At 41.5% G+C, this 21038-nt stretch overlaps 1 protein-coding gene and 1 long non-coding RNA gene across 52 annotated transcripts in view; one reads left to right on the top strand and one right to left on the bottom strand.

Moving 5' to 3' along the window:
* Positions 1-21038, bottom strand: part of LOC310845117 — a 127501-nt gene that overhangs the window by 8825 nt on the left and 97638 nt on the right. The window contains exons 3-4 of one of the 2 annotated variants that reach the window (XR_014564473.1): positions 7990-8035; positions 5225-5576 (exon numbers count right to left, since the gene is read on the bottom strand). The exons of the other annotated variant lie outside the window; for it this stretch is intronic. This is a non-coding gene — a long non-coding RNA (uncharacterized lncRNA). Of the gene's footprint in view, positions 1-5224; positions 5577-7989; positions 8036-21038 lie in introns of those variants that run through there. 2 annotated transcript variants of the gene reach the window in all.
* MECOM (MDS1 and EVI1 complex locus) overlaps positions 1-21038 on the top strand; it is a 470676-nt gene that overhangs the window by 381770 nt on the left and 67868 nt on the right. For 28 of the 50 annotated variants that reach the window (XM_083739180.1, XM_083739177.1, XM_083739215.1 and 25 more), the window contains one exon: positions 4027-4161. In XM_083739180.1, coding sequence (XP_083595306.1) covers positions 4027-4161 — 135 coding nt within the window. Of the gene's footprint in view, positions 1-142; positions 935-1060; positions 1354-4026; positions 4162-21038 lie in introns of those variants that run through there. The other 22 variants (XM_083739212.1, XM_083739193.1, XM_083739202.1 and 19 more) reach the window with 18 other exon arrangements.

The raw sequence follows: 21038 nt of genomic DNA, 5'->3' as shown, positions 1-21038 counted from the left end.
TGCGATTGGAAAAGAAGCTCTTAGGTCTGAAGAGGTGTGCAGTGTGGGGAGGGGAAACCTCGCTCTTCCCCCCTTCTTGCCCCCCCTCTTACACACACACACACTCACACACACTCGCTCAAACCCTTTTCTCTCCTCCCTTGTGATCAAGCGGCAGAGAAGTGAAAAGGAAGTTATTTTCTCGCTCTTTCTCTCCCTCCCTCTCTTCCCTCCGCCTCCCCCCCCCCCAATAACTTTCTTGACGCAACACACACACTCACACACGCCCTGCAACCCCCGAGCAGCCGGAGGGCAAGCGAGGCGATGGGAAGAAATTAACACGCCGGGCTCCGAATCAATGGGGACAATTAAAGCAATCGGCGCGCGTCTCCTGGCCCCCCCGCCCCGCCGCCGCATCCCCGCCGCTTCCAAGCCCCGCCACCAGCTCCCTTCCTCGCCACTTTCGCATTGAATATCGCGCACACATACACACACCCTACCCCGCGATAACGACCCCCGCCGCCACCACCGCGCCCCCTCAAGGACCCGGAGAAGTTTCCAGGCGAGGAGAGAGGGGGGAAAGTTTTCTCCCACCCCCCGATCCCTCCCCCCCCCCCCAAATGCCGGAGAAGGAAATCGGACGCTGCAGGAGGCAAGTCAGGAAGCTGCGCCTGCGGGACTCCACCGGGTTGCAGAGGCGACACTCTTCTTTGGAGAGCGGCGACGGCGAAAGGGCGTGTTGGGGGGGGGTGCGCGCGTGCAAGCGAAGTCGGGGGGGGGGCGGATCTCCTCTTGAGATGTTGCTGGCAGCTGCCTGAAGGATTGATTGCCTCTGCTGTTATTATTTCATTATTATTTTGCAATACGCCGCCCTCCTTTTTTTTTTCCTCCCCTCTCCCACTGAAAGGAAGGGGTTTTGGGAAGCAGCGGACCTAGTGATCTGAGCTGGGCCAAGGTAAGAGGAGCCGTTGCCAGACGATCGCTCAAGCCAGCTAGTCATAACAACAACAACAAAAAGTGTGTTTCCATGTGGCCCGGGCACTTTCCCCCTCGCCTCTCTCTCTCTCCCTCCCTCGCTCCTTCCCTCCCTCGGGGGCGCGCTCTCGCTCTCTCTCTCTTTCCTGGGTTCCTTCTCCAGCCCCCTTTGCAGATTCCACTTGCAAAGAAAACAGAAACAAACCTTAAGCTGCGATCTTCCTCCCCACCTCCCCCGCGCGCTCAGCGGCTCTCCTCGGTCTCCGGGGCAGAGGGACGGGGCGGGGGGCAGTGCGAGATGCGTGTCCGGGATGGGTGGTGGGGATGCCTGTCTGGCTGTCCCAGGTAAGATGGAGCTGACCCAGATCGAGAGACTTGCCAAGCAAGATTTGGCCTCAGGTAAAGGTTACTTTAGCCATGTTGCTGTAGTAGTCGCGGGGTGCGGAGAGTGAAAGAGCAGGCGTCTGCAATTGCAGGTTTGTTGTATCACTGTTGCTGCAGTTATTTCAGAAGTAAATAAATTAAATGTGAAACGAGAATAAATGGTACGTGGCTCTTGGAGCGTTTTTTGCATTTTCAAGAAGCTTTAAGTGTTGCTTTTAGGGATATTTGAGGAGGAGTCATGTCGCAACCATACCTCTGCTTTACTTAATCTTCCAGACAGACTGAGTTCTATATCTTTTTATTCCTTTTAAAAATAACCAGCAGGAGTTAAGCTTAGAATATTCCACGAAAAAAAAAAGGCAAATCACTCACTTGACATCAGATCGGGTAAGGAAGGAGGCAAGCAGGGGAAGCGAGCGATGTTAAGCGCACTAAGTTTTACGTCTCTACCGAAAGTGCACCAAAATGTTCAAACACAACAGCTGAAAGGAGGAAAAAAAGAGAAACAAACTTAAAACCCTGGACTTGAACTTTACACTTCAGTAGCTGAATTAATTCATTGGTGATAGTTGGAGTTGAAAGGAAGTCAACACGAAAACGAATTATATATAAAGGAATTAGGTGTGGAGCTGGGAAGCTTTTCCTTCTTCCTCTCCACGTGCCTCCCCCCCTCTCTCCTCGCCACATTTCCCGGAGCTCTCTTGATTAATTTACCTTCTGAACTTTGTATGGACATCTGAACCGTTGGATCGCTTAATAAATTTGTGGGAAGAGAAAGGAGTCAGAGGGTTTGCGTGTAGAGGGAAACAAGGGCTTGGAAGCAAGGCTCATCTTCTTCCCATAACCTTTTATTTTTCCTCTGCCTTGAGTTTCAGAAAGGGGCCCGAATCAGCGAGCGCTGGCCCATGCAACCAAGCGTCTGCTTCTTTGCTTTCTGCCAGATCTTAGTGCCATTTATTTTAACCGAGGACACCAAAAGGAATCTGCTTTGGAAACAAGTGTTTGTCAATTGCACACCGCCACTGAAAGGGCTGGTTTTTATTTTGTTTATTTTGTTTTCTTCCCCGTGACCCAATTGGAGGCTCAGGTGATGAGGTTAGTGGGGTCAAGGTTAGTTTCATACTCTGGGATGTGAGACTTCGTGACTCAAAAGTCACATTTTCTTTCCCTATGCAATGAAGATATTTGACCAGAGTGTTTACCATTGCATATGTGAAGAATCCAACACCTAGTTCACCTAGTGAGATTGACTTTGAAGTGACTTCCCCCCTGGCAATCTCTCTCTCTCTCTCTCTCTTTTTTTTTTGGTGCATGGCTCTTTCTTTTAGCAAATGAAACTGGTGGTACCCTTGTTGCTCTTAAGTGCCTCACTGGTTAACAAAACACATGAGTGGCACTTTCTTCATACCTCTTGCTTTGTGCCCTCTGCTTTGTCCTCTTGAAGTTTGCGGGGAGTTAATGATCTAAAGCTACTTCTGGGTGATTACCTGAACTCTTTGCTAAAACTGCTCTAGGGCTATGGAAATGTGCCCTCCAACTTTTGTCTTTAACCTTCAGGTGGACCTAGATAAAGCAGCTTTCCCACTGGGTTCATTTAATTCCTGATTTGGAGCTGGTAGACCAGATTGTTTAGTACTTGATAGGAAACTTCCTTTAGGTTTTCATTAACTAAAATGATAAATAATACCAGGACGTTCAGTTTGGCGGCCAGAACTGTTTGTTGTGGATCTGAACATGTGTTCAGATTCTTTCTCTGCAGTTTCTTCCCCTTTCAGTTCTTTTCAAACACACTTTGTATTGGGGTTTTTTCGGTTTTAAAAAACTTTCCACTACCAACTGGTTAGCATGCTTGCCATAAGATAGGGGAAATGTTTTAAGATGTATATTTTCACTTTAAATATTGCTCGGTTGAAACCTCAGGTTAGGCCTGTATGCTGGCAATTTGTGAAACTGCATGTATAATAATTAGCCAGTTATCATAATATTATTCTTATAGGACGGTGTTTATAAAGTAACCACCAGCAATCACATTAAGTTTGTTTATTATCCACATATCTGAAACCATTTAGGGGCATGTGCTGAACATAGCCACATTTCGAGCAAGTGTTTACATTTTATTGCATTTATTTTCTTTGGTGTGGCATAAGAGGCCCTATTATTAGCCAAATCCTGCAATTTGCTTTGATTAAAGAGTTGTGATTCAAGGTTTGCATATGAGAGGGATAAATGGAACATTAGGAGAAAATTAATTCCTCGAAACCTAAACTTTATTTAGTATAGACTTTTGAAGGGAAAAGGCTTTGTTAAAGATGGTAAACACAGAATGCTAAAGGGCAACACCTTATATGTGGTTAATCATTTTTGCATCTGTTTGCTGATTAACAAGTTAACATTTCATAAAAATGATTGAAATCATGACTGTTCCCTAAGCTTGCAGCACTTAATTAATATGTTCTTATAGTGATTATTCCACAGCATTTTGATTCTACCAAACATGTTGGGGGAATGCTCTTACAATAGATTGATTGCTCCTTTAATTATTAGGCTTGTTTAAGCTAATCATTTTTGTGAAGTCTACTGAAGAAACCTATTTGTTTGTTGGGATTTCTTTTTAATTAGTACAACTCGGAACAAGAAACAAAACAAAACACAACATCAATTTATTGTTTTGTATTCTTTTCTTTCTAGATCTTGGATGAGTATTACAATGTGAAATTCTGCATTGATGCCAGTCAGCCAGATGTAGGAAACTGGCTGAAGTATATCAGATTTGCTGGATGCTATAATCAGCCCAACCTTGTTGCATGTCAAATAAGTGATCAGGTATGTAGTGAACATTTACTGGGCTTACTTTTAAGAGCTTTATGATATCCTTGGGAGGAAAAAAAACAGAATAGCAGCCAACCTAAAGTTGTGGACGGTGTGGTCTATTTGCTGTTTACGCGTACATAAATTGAAAAGCACAGATGCGAAAAGCAGAAGAGAGGTGGTGGTGGTTGCTTTTAAAGCAGCAACAGCAGCATATGTCTTCCCTAATGTTTGTCCACTTATCCTTATCCTTTTTATGTCAAGCATGGGTCATGATCTTTATATCACCCAAACATATTTGAAGTGGATTTATTCCTCTTTGTTGCTAATATTTTCTAGCTAATTTTCTGGTCAAATAGGGCACCCAGTTGTCAAGTTGAAACTTGTGAAATACTCTTTTGTATCAATCTCAGTGAAGAAAGGTATAAAAATAACTTCTCAAATATCCTCTATCAGCTACCTATCAATATCCAGACATATTTTCCCAGTCATTGCACATTTTATACCCCTCTTTCTGAAATAAATAATATCATTTCCCATTTTTTCCTTGGTAATTTACAGCAGTAGTAGAAATTTCAATCTGTATAGGAATGGGATGTTAATTACATTTGTTCCTTTAAATAGCACTTCTGGAATGCAGCCAGATAAAATAATGAAGGACATTTAGCTTTGAAACAGTATAATGCTGTATTATTCATCTTTGCATCCCCTCTTCTCCAGGCTCTGCTTAACTTGTACATAAATATAAAATAAATACAATAATGTGATTTTAAAAATTAATGTAGTTAGAGGATTTGAGGACCATTGACTTTTAAAGCAAACACTAAACTGGTTAGAGCAGGGGGCTATGGATTATGTTAATATTTGATGTCAATAAAAGCAGTGCAATCCTATTAATGTCTACAGAGAAGTAACCCAGGTAAGCATGCATAGGATTGCAGCCTAAATCGGGTAGGTTGGTTATAACATTGATTTAATTGCCTTGGCATGACAGGGTGAAAGAAAAGGGGAAAAAAACACAAGTACACACAAAGTTTCAATTAGAAACAATTATTTTCAGTGAAATTATTTACCTTGATATACTCAGTGTTTTATGCTCTGCCCTTCACAGAATTTCACATATTTACAAATAACACAAACAAAATCTTTTCCAAATTGGGGTCAGATATCTTCAAGTCCTGACTTCTTAAAGCCTCCATATTAAAGGCATAGTAGATTGAGCAAACAGAATTGGCCACTATTGGTTTTTCTTGCCGACCACATGGTTCAAGTAAAGAAGCAATAAAGGCCATTAGCAAATGAAATATACATTCTGAAAGTTGCAGTCTGGTTTGCAGAGAAAAATGATCCATCCTGAGATTGTGCAGCCGCTTACAGAAAGGAAACGCCAGTGTTGTGCTCAATTTATTTTTACATATAGTAAAGCTTGACTGGGGAAAAAGAAAGTGAATTTAGTAAATAAATCCAAATGGATTTAAGGGGGCAATTGCTAAGGGCTTGCATCTTGATAATGTTCTAAAAATAACAAAACATATGTCAGATTTAAACAGAAATATGTTTAAAACATCTAACACTTGCTCCAACCTATACACACAGTTTGGAATTAACATCACAGAACTCGTTACTTTTTAATGTTTACATTTTTCACAGTTGGTAATGGCACCTGTACTACTGCCAACAAGTTCTTTTCCTAATTCACTGGAGAGGTGTTTATTTTTGCACCATCCTGCACCGTTTGCAGATATATATTTATATAAGTGATTGTTCTTCAAATCTGCAAATGAAAAAACCACTTGCCCTTTGTGTAGTACACTGCACAAGATACGCAAAGAACATGAAAAATAGATGGAAAGTTAATTCATATCTCTTTACATGGTCAACAATTACACATACCTATTCTAGTACTTAATAGCATGGGCCACAGGCCACCAAATACTAATATCATAAAAAACATGATTGGAACTCGGTCCCTTTACTTCAAACTAAACCTGTTTAGAGTCAAGGTACAAGTTGGTAAATGTCATCTCAAGCCTTAAAGTGAGCTTTCCATGCGGCAAGCCGCCTCTTCTCCATTGTTTTACCTCAAAGTGAGAGAGGTAAAAGTAAATTAGGACAGATCAAACTGTGAAATTGATATTGTGTGTGTATAGATGCAAACTCTCGAAAAGGGTGCTTTTTCTACTTATAATGTGTATGGATATACATCACTCTGGGTTCTAGGCAGTCCCACACACCACAAGAAAACCTCTCTGATAAGGCAATAAAACGGAGAGAATACATCCAGAATTTGCAGATGACTAGAGAGAACTTGGTTTGCATTTTCAGGAGGTCCTAGGAAGCATAGGTATGACCACGCAAGTGCTAAACACAAGACTTAAAAAGCTGATTGGAACCATTTACCAGATCTGTTGTTTCACTCTGTTTCTCCATGAGGAATAAGGCCTGCCAGTTGGTGAATTAGTCCTACTCATCGCCTAATGAACACCCCAGTTGACTGAGATATATTATTAACTATTGAGACCAAGGACAGCAGTACTTGATCAGCAGTAATTGTGTTAACCTCTAATTACCTCAAATTACCTGCCAGATTCATTAGCAAATGCTGTACTTTATCTGGGACAGGGGAAAGTTGTTGCTGTCAGTGTGATGAAACAAGGTCGAATTCACATTTATAGCACTGAAGGCAAGATAAACTGAAAGACAGACATGAGCCCTAGACTGCTGGAGGGTTTCAGCTGGGTCTCCAGCCTTTACAATCTAGCCACTCAGCAGAGCCTTTATCATTTAACACCTAGGGAAAGAAAAACAACTTTTTGCTGTTGTCTATGCTTAAGCCTTTCTTTTTTTATTTGTCAAAGTGCTTTGCTTCCCTTCTTCCACTGTCCTCCCTCCCCGCCCCCCCCCCCCGGTTTTCTTGTCTAAGGTCAGATTTCATCACTTTGGAACAACTTTACAAAAGGTCTGGGTTCCTTCTTATAACTATATAAATAAGCCCTACTAAGATGAACAGCTCAAGAATAATGGGATGCAGTCAAAACATGTATGCTGAGAGCAACTCATATTTCATTTGATTGGATGTAGAACAGGACTTTTAAGACTGGATGGGGATAGATTCCTTTTCCCCTCCCAATAAAGTTGATCTAGAATTTCCCAGCGCTGTCCTATTATCTCCTGTCATGTCTAATAAGTCTTAAAAGTATGTAATTCAAGATGTTTGCAAATAATGAATTCCAAATACTGTGCAATAGGTTGTTATATTGGTCGTCGTCCCCCACCGTTCCAGGGTACTACCGTTTTTTATAGTGTGCTGTCTATAGGATCTTGTCATCCGTGGTTCTCAGTGGAATTCATTTTTTTTGTGTGTGTGTGGGGATCAGTTTGGACTTGACAGTAGCTTGAGCAAAATTGGTAAAAGTTTCTTATTGTGTTTTGTATGTATCTTTGCATACTAAACCTGCTTTCTTACAATTTACCAGTCATTGGTTTGTAACAAATTTGTGTCTGCTTCACATAGGTTTTCATGACTGATTGAATACAAGTTTGTTTTCTCCTTTTTTAAGGGATACAGTAACTTTATTAATATATACTGAATTTTGAGATTTGGAGAACTGTAGCCTTGAAGAGATTGGTTTGTGTGAGACAGTTTGAAAGTACAAATTTGTGGTACCTTAATGTTTAAATAGCTGTTTTCCAGGTGGCAGTAAATTATACATTCTTTATGTTACGGTTTCCAGAATTCTCAAGGGAAATAGAGCAGTCCCCATACCTCATGGAAGTAGACAGCTTATACTGGTGTTACAGTACATCACTACATTTTTTTCATCAGCCATAAGACAAGTGTACCTGTTTTTATCCAGCACATATTGGAAGGGTATGCATGATGTTGATCCTAAAAATACAAAAGTTTAAGCTTAAAAGAATTGAAAGCAAACCTCATAGAAAGAGAAATGTTAAATTGCAGTCGTGGATATTTCACAGTCTGATCCTCTGCATGTCTATTTGGAAGTCAGTCCCACTGAATTCAGTGAGTGGGAATTCACATTTACTCCCGAGAAAGTATGTAATCCTAAGCGCACATACTAGGGAGCAATTCCAATTGAGAACAAGTTTATGATTGTACTGTAAAATATAACTATAGCGAAGTCATTTTTTATTATTATAAGATAGCAGAATGTTCCATAAGCTTCAACTAGGCCATTGACTGCTTTTTGAAATCCAGTAAGGGGGCATGCAACATTTTTAATATTAAAAACATATGTATTATGTGTGTATTTATATAACCCTAAATTTCTTCATATGATGGAGAATCGTGAAAATATGAAATGCATCTTTAGTTCTCATGCCAAAATTAGACTAGTAGATGGATTTTAGCTTGTTTTGTATTACAAAGACCATGTTTTACTACACCTGGTTTTGTTCTACTGGGAATAAACATGGTAGGGCTATTACACAGTCAAACAAGTATAATACAACTATTAATTTTTTTATCAAGTTCCTTCCATTATTTTAAAACACTAGTGCATTTGCTTTAAATAGTTTTAAAACACATTGCTTACACACACACAAACTATTTAATTAATATTTTGTAAATTCGAAGATACATTTAAGCTAACCTTATATTTGCAGCAGCTTCATTCTGTGGCTCAAGTCTGCCAACAACTGCTTACATTCAGCCTCATCCACATATATTTGAATTTAAGCAGTTTTAAACATACATGCCTGGATGCCTGTGCTGTTCTTTTAGAGGCATTTTCTTATACATGATGGGTATGATCAGGCATGCGCGTAAGTCCATTTTTTCCACTGGGCTCTTGACTGTGGTTTAGGATTGGGAGTTTAGCCTGAATACAGTCCTCTGGACAGTGCTGCTGCTCTTAGTAAGTCTACTCAGGAAAAAGTGGGTTGTAGCTTTCAGTAGTCTTCTGACCCAACTGCCTTGAAACCAGCAGTTCCACAACGGCTTTTTCTAGTGACTGTTTATGTAGAAATGGCACTATGTACTCACAAGTACATGCATCCTGTAAACTATTTGGAAGTTGTACTGATTTGCATACATAGTTAAATTTATTACGTGTGATTTAGCAAGCAAATGAACATTTGGACCAAGAGTAGGCAACATTTAAGACTAAATCTGAATCTAATTTACCACGATTAATTCCCACTGCCCCAACTGAGGAAGTTATGTTCTGTTGTCATATAGTAATGTACCCACAGAGGCCAATTGGGGAGAGATCATCAAGGGGTTTGGGCTGGGTGTTCATCAGTATGCGGATGATACCCAGTTCTACTTTTCTTTTAAATCCAAACCAATGAAGGCGGTGAAAGTCCTGGAAGCGGTTGGAGGGTGGATGGTGGCTAATGGATTGAGGTTGAATCCTGACAAGATAGACGTACTGTTTTGGGGGGACAGGAGGCAGGCAGGTGTGGAGGACTCCCTGGTCCTGAATGGGGTAACTGAAGGACCAGGTGTGCAGCCTGGGAGTCATTTTGGACTCACAGCTGTCCATGGAGGCGCAGGTCAATTCTGTGTCCAGGGCAGCTGTCAACCAGCTCCATCTGGTACACAGGCTAAGACCCTACCTGCCTGCAGACTGTCTCGCCAGAGTGGTGCATGCTCTGGTTATCTCCCGCTTGGACTACTGCAATGCGCTCTACGTGGGGCTACCTTTGAAGGTGACCCGGAAACTACAACTAATCCAGAATGCGGCAGCTAGACTGGTGACTGGGAGCGGTCGCCGAGACCGTATAACACTAATCCTGAAAGACCTACTTTGGCTCCCAATACGTTTCCGAGCACAATTAAAAGTGTTGGTGCTGACCTTTAAAGCCCTAAACAGCCTCGGCCCAGTATACCTGAAGGAGCATCTCCACCCCCATCGTTCTGCCCAGACACTGAGGTCCAGCTCTGAGGTCCTTCTGGCGGGACCCTCACTGCGAGAAGTGAGGTTACAGGGAACCAGGCAGAGGGCCTTCTCGGTAGTGGCACCCGCCCTGTGGAACGCCCTCCCATCAGATGTCAAGGAAATTAACAACTATCTGACTTTTAGAAGACATCTGAAGGCAGCTCTGTTTAGGGAAGTTTTTAATGTTTGATACTATTTTTAATATTCTGTTGGGAGCTGCTCACAGTGGCTGGGCATACCCAACCAGATGGGCGGGGTATAAATAAATTGTTGTTGTTGTTGTTTGGAGGGGGGAGAGGAATAAATGTTTTCCAGAGGCAGCATGGATCATATTCAGAGGCCTTGCATTGACCACTCTTGCTTTAAACTTCTGTTGTGTCCTGAGATGCCCTAAAATTGAAAGGAAGTTTTCAGAAATCTTAAGTCATTTCAAAACTTGCCAGTGCACAATGAAAGAACTTGGACAGCTAGCCTTTAATAGGCACAATCAGACAAGCATGCCGTTCTCTCTAAGTGAAAAGAAATTTGTTGATGGGAGATTATCTTATAATCTTTGCAAGCATTTAAGAAATAATAGAGAGGATTAAAGATGCCTACAGTGAAAATGCTAAGCTGTAATTCACTCAGTGGTTTCTGCCAGCTCCTTTTGTTCGTTGTTGTTGTTTTTCTTTTAAAACTGGTAGTAGAAGAACGTAAGAAAATTCACCTTGAATTCTACTCAAGGTGGGATTATGTTGATTAATTTACTTAATAAAGTCCTGTGTAAACATATTGCTGTTAAGTATCCCCATTTTCCTGACACTAGGTGGAAGATTTGACATTTTGTTTATTGGATTCTCTATGCCACACTGCATATGGACAGGTGTCTACACCACAATCAGCAAAACTACAACTGGTATTCTCTGGCATGGTTGTTGCATGCTAGTTCCAGAAGGTGTAATATACCATATTTTTCCGTATCTAAGACGCCTCCATGTATAAGACGCCCCCTATTTTGGGGGACTTCAAATTAAGAAAACACCCCTCAGCACTACCCGTGTATAAGATGAACCCCAATTTTAAACCTTTTTTTTTGGTAAAAAAACCCTAGTCTTATACCCAGAAAAATACGGTATATCATGGTGACTGAAACAATTCTCCATCATAATAGCTGGCCTGCCACACCAGATACGAGGCACAGGGGAGGAAGTGGAGGGGAATTAGTGTAGGATTCCCTCTGTGAATAACAATAATAAGTTGTTAATGTGCAGGGCCATTCTGTACATTGTTACTTAGAAGAAAGTCTCAGTGTGCTGAATGGAGCATACAGTACTCTTAAATACTGTAAGTGTGCATCAGATTTTGGCCTCGACATATGTGGGCATGTTATAAGCTTTGAACATTACAGAAGCAGCAGCATGATAGGATGATCAAAAAAACAATTGGATATGACCTGAAGTTGTTTTATTGGTTTACTTAAAATATCTGTACAATTTTTTTCAGATACATTGTCCAAGGCAGTTAGCGAATATGTACACGGTGATATAATGGCTACAACTTTGACTTGGAGAATCTGTGTTCAGGTCCCTCACTTGCCCACAAAGCATAGTGAGTGAGCTGGGGTCCAGCCATTGTTTCTCAGCATAATTAGCTCTCAGGGTTGTTGTGAAAATAAAATAGCCACCCTGAATTCAGTAGTGGAAATGTGGGGTATAAATTCAAGAATTTCAGAAGATAAAATCATTATAAAAATATACAGTAAGCTACTAAATCACAACAGCAAACTCAGTAGCACAAAATATTATATGCTGCTGTTTTCATTACCTCTCAGAACAAGCCCCATTCCAGCAGGTCAGTCATGCAATCAGCCCTGAATGCTGGGACTCTATATACTTTAATGATCGTATCTACCATCTCCTCCTTTTTGTTTTACCTCAATCAATCAAAAGCACTTCCCTGGCAATAATATCCATTCACCAAGTCCCCAAAGCAAGGCTGAGAGATGGTTTTGGGGGCTATCCTACAACTTTGCAAATCTTTTGTCTTTAGAGAATTGTGAAACTCTCAGCCTTTCCCAGAAATGCTTAATATTTTTTTTTGTCAGACTGCTGTGCAGCAGTTATAATCTGGTTTTCATATATAGTATTTTATATTTCAACTATTTTATCCTGCTAGTTTTATTGTGATGTGTTTTTAGAGTGTTGTACCTGCTTGTAAAAGGCTTGCAGCCAAGTTTGGGAGATGGTGTGGTTTTGAAATTGTCATAAATACTGATGAGTGGCTGGCCAATTCTTATCATGGCATGCTCAGGACTGGAAATTGTGTCAGGTTGGGTGGATGCTGTTGGATTAAGGTTGATGCAGACCTATCCCATACCGCGTTAGAGCTTTTTTTTAAAAAAAAAAGCAAAGAAACAAGGATGTGTTTCCATACTATGATTCCTATAGCATGAGTCATAGTGCAGACATAACCTAAACTGATTATGTCCACAAAGCTGAAACATTACATAGAAGTAGGTGCAGCAAACTTGCATGGGCTGTGGTGAGCACATGGAGTACTTTATTCCTACTGTGTCACTTTGCTATTCTTTAAGAACAGAACAATTGTGTTGCCGGATCAGACCACTTTCGGTCTAGTTCAGCATCATGTTTCCAACAGCAGCTAGCCAAATACCTTTGGAAGTGCCCAAGTGATGATGACCTTGAAGGTCAGTGTAGGAACAATTTGGCATTAGAGCCTTAAAACATGAGACATGGAACAGGATATGGTACAGACTTGCATGTTGAGAGGAAAATCTCCATTCTGAGACATGTCCTGCAAGAACAAATGTGCATGATCTTCATTGCCGTTTGTTTCTGTAGTATTTTTTTTTTTATCCTGCCCTTGTCATTTTAAATGTGGGACTTAGAAAGAATGGTAACATCCTACACTGTGCATGTACACATCCATTTTGGCTTTTAAAACTCTGGCTTCCCATGCCAAGCAAAAAAATGGTCACTTACACAACAGACAGATATGCTGCCATCCTGTGACACTTGCATCCTTGCCTTTCTTTTGGGTTGTGATGTCCATGTCAAAGTTGGCTTATTATACTTTCAAGAATTAACTGGCCCTCATGAAGTCACACTTACACATGTAACTTGCATTTTACCACTCTGAAAGGACATATGCAAGAAATTACACATTATCTTTTTTGTATGAATATCTAATTTCACCCAGGTGGAAACTACACGCATATAAAAACCGTTCTGAAAATGCTTTTTTAAAAAAGCGTTTTTAAAAATACATTGAATTTTCCATAAAGCTCATCATCGCCAACTAGTGCCACATTGTATATTGCACTTAAAACATTTTATTTGCAGCTGTATAGCTGCGCCCCCAATATTTTAGAGGAAATTTCACCCCTTCTCAAGGATAGGGCGAAAGCTTTCTGTATAATATCTGAAAGAGGAATGAAATATTCACAGAATTGGCCTGGATAGCTGGTTAGAGAGTGGTGCTGATAATGCCAAGGTTGCAGGTTTGACCCCCCCCATGGGACAGCTGCATATTCCTGCATTGAAGGGGGTTGGATTAGATGACCCTCAAGATTTCCTTCCAACTCTACAACTCTGATTCTAAAGACCCCTAAATGGCTCCCCGCCCCCGTTTATACATACCTTGTTTCCATAATGGCAGTGTTCATGGGGCTCCCAGGCAGTCTTCCGTCCAGGCACTCATAAGACCCAGACCTGCTTAGCAATGACATGGGGACTGCCTCATTGTTCATTTGTATTACAGCAAAGACTCTTTACTGTCCAGTCTATCCAGCTCATGTAGTTGGCGACTGTACCACTCTCTTCTTTTGTGTGTGTGAGAAATTCAGAGATTTGGTTTTCTGCTTTCAGAATTTGCCCACTCTGCTACTGCTGTTACACCCAAGGGTATCCTATAAGTCAGCCTGTTTGTCTAGAGGTGGTGTAGCCCTAACATGGGCTGCTAACAGACTGCGATGCCCCAATGCCTGAGGTTGTACCCTGAGGCTGTAGCCCTCTCATTTCATTGTTCTTCTGTTCCTTCCCATGGCATTTATGCAGTTACAGGAAGATCTGAGTCTGAGGTAGGAAGAAAATGGGAACCCCCCTCAGATTAGTATTTGAGAATTCGCATTCCAGGGGCACAACATGCAGCAGAGGAGCATTGGATTGGGGAAGCGGGAGAGACCAATCAAAACAATTGACTTGTAAGTCAACATGCTAGCTTGCTGTTTCAGGCAGACTGTTGAAATCCTAGCCCTACGATGATATCATTTAGACTGCAGGAGGCTCTGAACTGTGTGGATGAGTGGACTGAGCCGCCTTCATTCACCTCAGGAAGAGGACGAGTTGAGTGTGGCCCCATTTTCCACAGAGATCTGCTTCCCTGTCATTTAATGATAGGACAGAAGGACAGCATGTACCAAAGTGCAATTTAGCCACCCGCTGCACTGAGGTAGTTCCCTCCCCTCTATGATTTGCAAAGTGTAAAAGGGCCTCCCTAAGGAGATATAAGGCACAATCCCTTCAGCTCAAATTAATTCTGCGTTTTGAATGGATAAGAAGGAATGCCAGCCCTGTTATCTCTCCCCCATCCCCTTCATATCCCATTGAATGTAGTACAGGGAGTTCTAGTGATGCATTGAGAATTTTCATGTGTCACTAAAAATAGCACATTTGGGAGAAGTGTGAGTTCATACATGTTAAAAAGCAGGAGGCAGCTTTTCAAAATCTGACAATACATGCTGATCAGTTTAGGCAAGAGGTGGGTAGTTTGTGGCCATCCAGGTGTTGTTGGAATTCAATTTCCATCAGCTGCAGCTAGGGTAAGCAATGGTGAAGGATGATGGGAGTTGTAGTGCAGCAACATTTGGAAGACCACAGGTTCCCTGCCCCTGGTGTTTGCATTGCAAATGGAAAAGGGGAATTTTAAAAAAGCGATTTGTGCCTTACACACTTTGAAAGCTTAAACTTCTCTACAAGAAACTGAAAATGGTACTCCAAGCGCTGGGCGGGGCAGGGACAGGGTTGGAGGAAACCCCAGAACAGCATGCAAGGGGAGGGTTCCATAGGGTGGCCATGGGTCCTACTTTACAGAAGACATTCCTAGCAGAAGAGATATTTGGTTCAAGTCTGATTTAAAGAGAAAGAATCAGAAGAGACCTTGAAATGGCTCATTAACAGTTAACACCTGGATAGCATACAGATCACCTGACCACAGCCTTCTTCACTATGGTGAGATGTATGATACTTTAATTTACATGATTTATAAGTCAACACTCTTAAGATCATGGAGGTTGGGTAGAGTGATTAACATTTGAAAATTCATCTAAGGCTGCTGTTCTGTTCCCATATAAGTGTTTACTTAAAGTAACTTTTCTAATAAATGGGTTTAGGGTTGTAATATTACTGACTTTAATGTGACTGAGCACTGTTTGTGCTGGGAAGGGAGAGAATGTAATGAAATCTAGTTTTGGCTGTACCTGCCTTTGGTCTACCCAGGTATAAATGGGCTGTATTCAATTAAATTCTGCTCACAGTAGACCCATTGAAATTTAGGAACCTAAGTTGTGCCTACAAATTTCAATGGGTCTACTCTGAGTAGGACAAGCAGTGAACACATTCCAGTATGTTGAGATGTGTTTTAATCATAGCAGGCAATAAACGTTGAGACAGAATTTTGGATTCTGTCAAGAGTTGGGGGATAGAGAAGAACATTTGAGCATCCTTTCAATCTCAAGTCATCCAGGTGTTCTACTTTGGAATGTAAGCCTTATAATATTATTACACTACTATGCTCCAAGTGATAAAAATGGAGAACTTGCACTTTAAGAGACAGAAGTTGTAACGGAAAGGTATGGTTACTATAAATTCAAAGCCTAGCATTTTATTTATGCTGAGAACTGCATAAGGTATATATGTATCTGTATGTATACCATACGACAGCTCAGCTTTGTACATTTAATGAGCTACGTTGGGGGAAGGTTCTGTGGATAGGTCTTATGTTATCAAAGCAATAATAAACAATTTTTAAGCCACCTTCCTTCACTTGCTGTAACAGTAACATCCATATTCTTTATGCACTCCTGTGCTTGGCTTAATTTCTTGGGAGAAAATGTGAAATGAATATTAGCTACTCATTCTAGATGGACCATTTAAAGAAACAAGGTAAGTCTCTGAGTTGGGAGTGTTGGGCAGTTTCATAGGCCCACATGTGCTCCGTATTCTTACATAATGTGCTCCAGGGCTGACCTCTTGAAATCAAGCCATGGGACTAAAACCTGCTGAAGCCTGGCTACAGAATGTAATATCTAAAGACCTGCCCAATCTCAAACCATCCTGGAAATGTTATGTTGCTTGAAAGCTCAATCTCAGGCTTGAAAGTGCTGCTTTTAATTTCTTATCCCAGTGCTCCGAGGCAAAGCATTCTGCACATGCTCAAAGGCATCCTTATTACACTTTTTATATCATGTTAGTGCCTAGGGCATGTTCTGCCTAGGGCAGAAAGGAGGTTCACCAGATGCTATTGGAGGCATTTCTGGTAGGGATGGTGCCTCCTACTAGAAAGATCAGGCAGGGTCTTCTGAAGCCTTCTGCTTCCTCTCCAGGGAGGAGTTATCCCTCTTTCCAGACCAATCCTGCCTTCTCATCTATATCCTTTCTAGTGTTTGTTTTGTGTCAGTTTTGTGGGTTTTTTGACCTTTTCCCTCCCCTCCCACCTTTTCTTCTTCTGATAAATACCCCTTTCTCAGGGTCCTTAGAATTCCCCTGCAGACTTTTCCCTACACATGTCTCCTGAAATGAGAATGTGCCACTCCCTGCCCCCGCCACTATTATCAGAATGCCCCCCCCCCAACTTGAGAGCTGGGGCGTTCCTCAAAGTGCTGCTGCTTGTCTTCTCTGTCCTGGGTGGTGGTGGGGAGATGAACAACAACATTGCACATAGGAACGCTTCAGCTCTCCCCAAACTCAGTGAGAACCAGGGCACTCCTCAAGATGTTGCTGCTTGCCTTCTCTGCCCCAGAGCTGGGAGAGACGAGAAGCAATGCCACATGCCAGAATTCCTTCCTCTCACCAGTGAGGGGGTGGGGTCTTCCGCCTGGGGCAGGCAGGGCACCAGCTCTTGTGCTTCTGCTACCTGAGCCGGGTGCTTCACCTCACCTCACCTCATTGGTGGTCTGGCTATGACGGAGTGTGTCTGGAGAGCTGCAGAGACTGATCCTGACCCTTGATGCCTGCCTGATGGGTTGGCATGCTCTTCTCAACCAGGTAGTTGCCCAGGGGACAACAGCCTAGAGCTCTGGGCCATATCCCTGGGCCTGAAGTCTTTTACTTGAGCTGTTCATTGGTGAAGGCCTAAATTTGCATCACACTGTTCATCACTTCAGCTGGACAGTGATAGACCCCTTTGCAAACCTGGTCATTGCAGTTTTTGGCATTCATCTTGTGCTTCCCTTGTGCAACATTGCAGGGAATAGACATTCTATTGCACCATGGTCTGGGGGTTCAACTATTAGCATTCTCTTTCCCCTCTGATTCCTTGTATGATCCAGAAGATTCAGCAGCTGTAGGTTTAGGTAGTCCTTGTGGCCTCATTATGACTGTAGAGGCCATTATTTTAATGTCTCATCATTTTGTCTGTATGAAACCTGTGGATACTTCCAGTCCAGAGGAACTGTTGTTGCTATTTATTTAACAGTATGACAACTGAAAGACTTTGCCTGACTCAAATGGTTGTTTCTGTTGTGACTGCATTGTACTCTAGGAAGGCTCCCTCTTAACACATGTATAAACTCAGTAGGATTTATCAGTCCTGGGGTTCTACTGCTAAGGTAGAGCCAGTGAATTCCTTGTAGCTGCCTGGTCACAAGGTCATTTTGCTGGTTGCAACTACATTGGTGAGTAGGGTTATAGAGTTAGGAGTCTTTCATTGGACCCATAGTTACGTGTATTACAGTATTTTAATATATTTTTTTGAATCTGCCCAGAGTGGCTGGGGAAGCCCAGCCAGATGGGCGGGGTATAAATTATTATTATTATTAGCAGGGTGGTTACTGGGAATGGCTCTGTTCTTTCTCTGTTCACAGGCAATAGTTTCACTCTCTTTTTATCATAATCCTTTACATTCTCACGAATCCAAATGGCACACACTGCCATTGGTAAGGAGATCTCTGTGATACTAGCTGCACAGAGCTTTGGCGTTTAAACTTTCTGAGACTCTTTTGTCTTCTTTTGCTCCCCAGAAATGTTCTGCACTCAGTAGCTATCTTGCTCACAGGAACACAGAGGGCTCTGCTGTTTTATTTGGATAGGTCTCAGGACACGAGGAAGTCTGAGTCTCACTCTGAGGACTTACAGGTCCCTCTGTAGGAAAGTGAACTAATATCTATAGGCCACAATGTGTTGGTGGTGGGGCTGGGAGATGAGCCTTCCCTCTCTCTTTTCAGATTGTTCAGGAAGTGCATTTTCTCTATTATTTCAAATATTACAACTTCCTGGATAGGTTGAAGGTCTTTCATAATTCACGCTTCTGTTATTCTTCATGCATGCCAAATGCAGGCTGTTAAACATAAATAAAACTTCCAGTACCCAACCAGGAAAAATAAACTGCCAAGACTTGTCCATCCTCTAAAAGGAAATAGAATATATTTTCAAATTTTCTTCCTCATCACTATATTTCCATTTGGTAGCTTTTTTGTGGCTCTGTTACATTGACACGTACAATTGTTATTCTGAAATACAGTTATTTTCCTTTATTCTGTGTTATTTTATTCCATTGTTGTAAGGCAATTTTCAGAATATAGTACAATTAAAATAGGATAGGAAGAAATAATTCTGCATTAACAGGACTGTGTGTGTTCTGGAATATAATTTTGCAATTCAGAATTTGGCAGCCTGGTAAGAACCTCATCTTTTTATTTTAAAGCAAATATCCAGTCCTTGAGGTCTAGATATGCAATATGGCAGGTGAAGTTTCAGAAGCTAGTGGGTGTAAACAGGATTTTTCTAGGAGATTAGAGAGTTACAATGCCCTGCATAGCTTTTCACTGCATAGTCTTCAGCAGTTTACTTGACCCGTTACCTTGCTTCCTGACTGTACATATCTACTCAGAAGTAAATTCCACTGAGTTCATTGGGACTTAACTGCATCAAAGTGTGTTTGGGATTGCAGCCTTAGCTCTGCAAAATAAAGACATGTAGGAAAATATTTTATACAGGTTCTAAAACTTTATTTAAAAAACCCCAAAACCTGTTAGCTTCCACTAAGTAGAGCAGTTTTAGAACAATGAAAGTGGGAAAAATGAAAGTGCCAGGGACTGCAAAGAGTAAGCACAAACTAAGAAGATCAGCCCTTGAGATCAGGTTATTTTGCTTAAAGCTGGAGAAGCTACAGCTCAAGTGGTCACAAAGGGTTCTGAGTAAACTGCACACTCCTTTATCAGCAGAATTCATTCTTATGCTTGGCTCTCACTTCTCTAGTTGTAAAAATTGGAATAATCATTACCATAACATTTGCGAAGATGAAAACAGTAAGGATTATAATGTATTTTGCAATCTGAAAGCCATCTTAAAATGATAGGTATTCATAATGATCGCATGCTATGTGCAGCAGTCTCTTGGAGTTTCATTTGAACTAGTGCTCCCTTAACAGGACATAGATGATGAAATCTTCCATCCTGGAATATGAGAAGGAAAAATGTGAAGCCTGCCGACCCATGCACAGTTAGAAATAGGCTCCATTGAACGCCATGGGACTTACTTCTGAGTGAACATGCAAAGGCTCAGGCTACATAGGAGGCAGTGCACATCTCTGTACATATACAGAGTGCCTTTCCTTCATCATTGAGCAGTTAGAGCCAAGGCCCACATTTCTGGGATGAGAGGACTGAGTTTCTTGTTCAGAATGTATGTGTTTAAGGCAGGTTTTAGCTCCAGCACCTTCCCCTTTGAAAGTTAATATCTAGGGGCTTCTTAACCAGATAATGTGAGTTATTGTGTAATGGTCTGAATGAGGCAAAGGCCTGTTTGTGACATAGAAAGCTCCATTCCAGCACCTCGTAGGTCTCTGAAATGTCCGTGGTCATCTTACAGAAGTAATGGTCACTGTTATTAAGAGCCACTATACAACTGAAAGTTCAGGGCTACCATTAAGTAGTAAATCATATTACACACATATTGAGAAATGCTACTTCAAAGGCAAAGCGCTATGGAATAAATACACTTGGGTTTAGCTTTGAGACAATGGAGAGCTTGTGTAAAATGGATACAAGGTGAAAGTAATTTTTAAACTTTTATTTTCAAAGAGTTTTGTGACCCATTTTGGCTCCTTTACTTGATGTCCTTCCATTGCTTTTTTGATTTTTTTTAAAAGACTCTTACCATTATATCAGGTCCAGAAAAAAAAAATCCCTGCTTTCCACAAGAGGGTAATTCTGTGTGTTTTTATATAAAAAGAAGAGTGAGACATATGTGACATTAGGCGTGCCTATTGCAACCATATTAAAATGACTAGCAATCTCTCTCTCTCTCTCTCTCTCTCCCCCCCCCCCCCAATTCCACTAGCATACAATTTGGCACAAACATTTTGAGGTCAGATATGTGTTTTTGTTTTGTTTGTCAAGAAATAGTAGGACTGTCAATAGCTATCAGCCAGGATAGCTAAATGAAACTTCCATGTTCAGAGGCAGCATGCTGCTGATTATCAGAAGGCTGCCAAATGCCTCTGGGAAGCTCAAACGTGTGGCATGAAGGCAATAGCCTTGCTCTGTTCCAGGCACTTAGGGAAGCCTATTTATTGCACAGAGGTCACACTTGCAAGTTTTCCAAAGCCCTCCTTGGAAGCAGAATCCTGAACTGAATGGACCTTGGGTCGAATACATAGGACAGCTATTAACGTTATGTGCTTGAAGTCTTGTGATTAGGTGACACGTTTTCACTTTTATTTGCACGGGACGCAGGTGGCGCTGTGGGTTAAAGCCTCAGCACCTAGGACTTG

The sequence above is a fragment of the Podarcis gaigeae genome (genome assembly GCF_964106915.1).
Source record: "Podarcis gaigeae genome assembly, chromosome: 5".
Classification (NCBI taxonomy): Eukaryota; Metazoa; Chordata; class Lepidosauria; order Squamata; family Lacertidae; genus Podarcis; species Podarcis gaigeae.
Note: the sequence above shows the minus strand (reverse complement) of the source record. Positions and strands in the feature narration are given on the sequence as shown.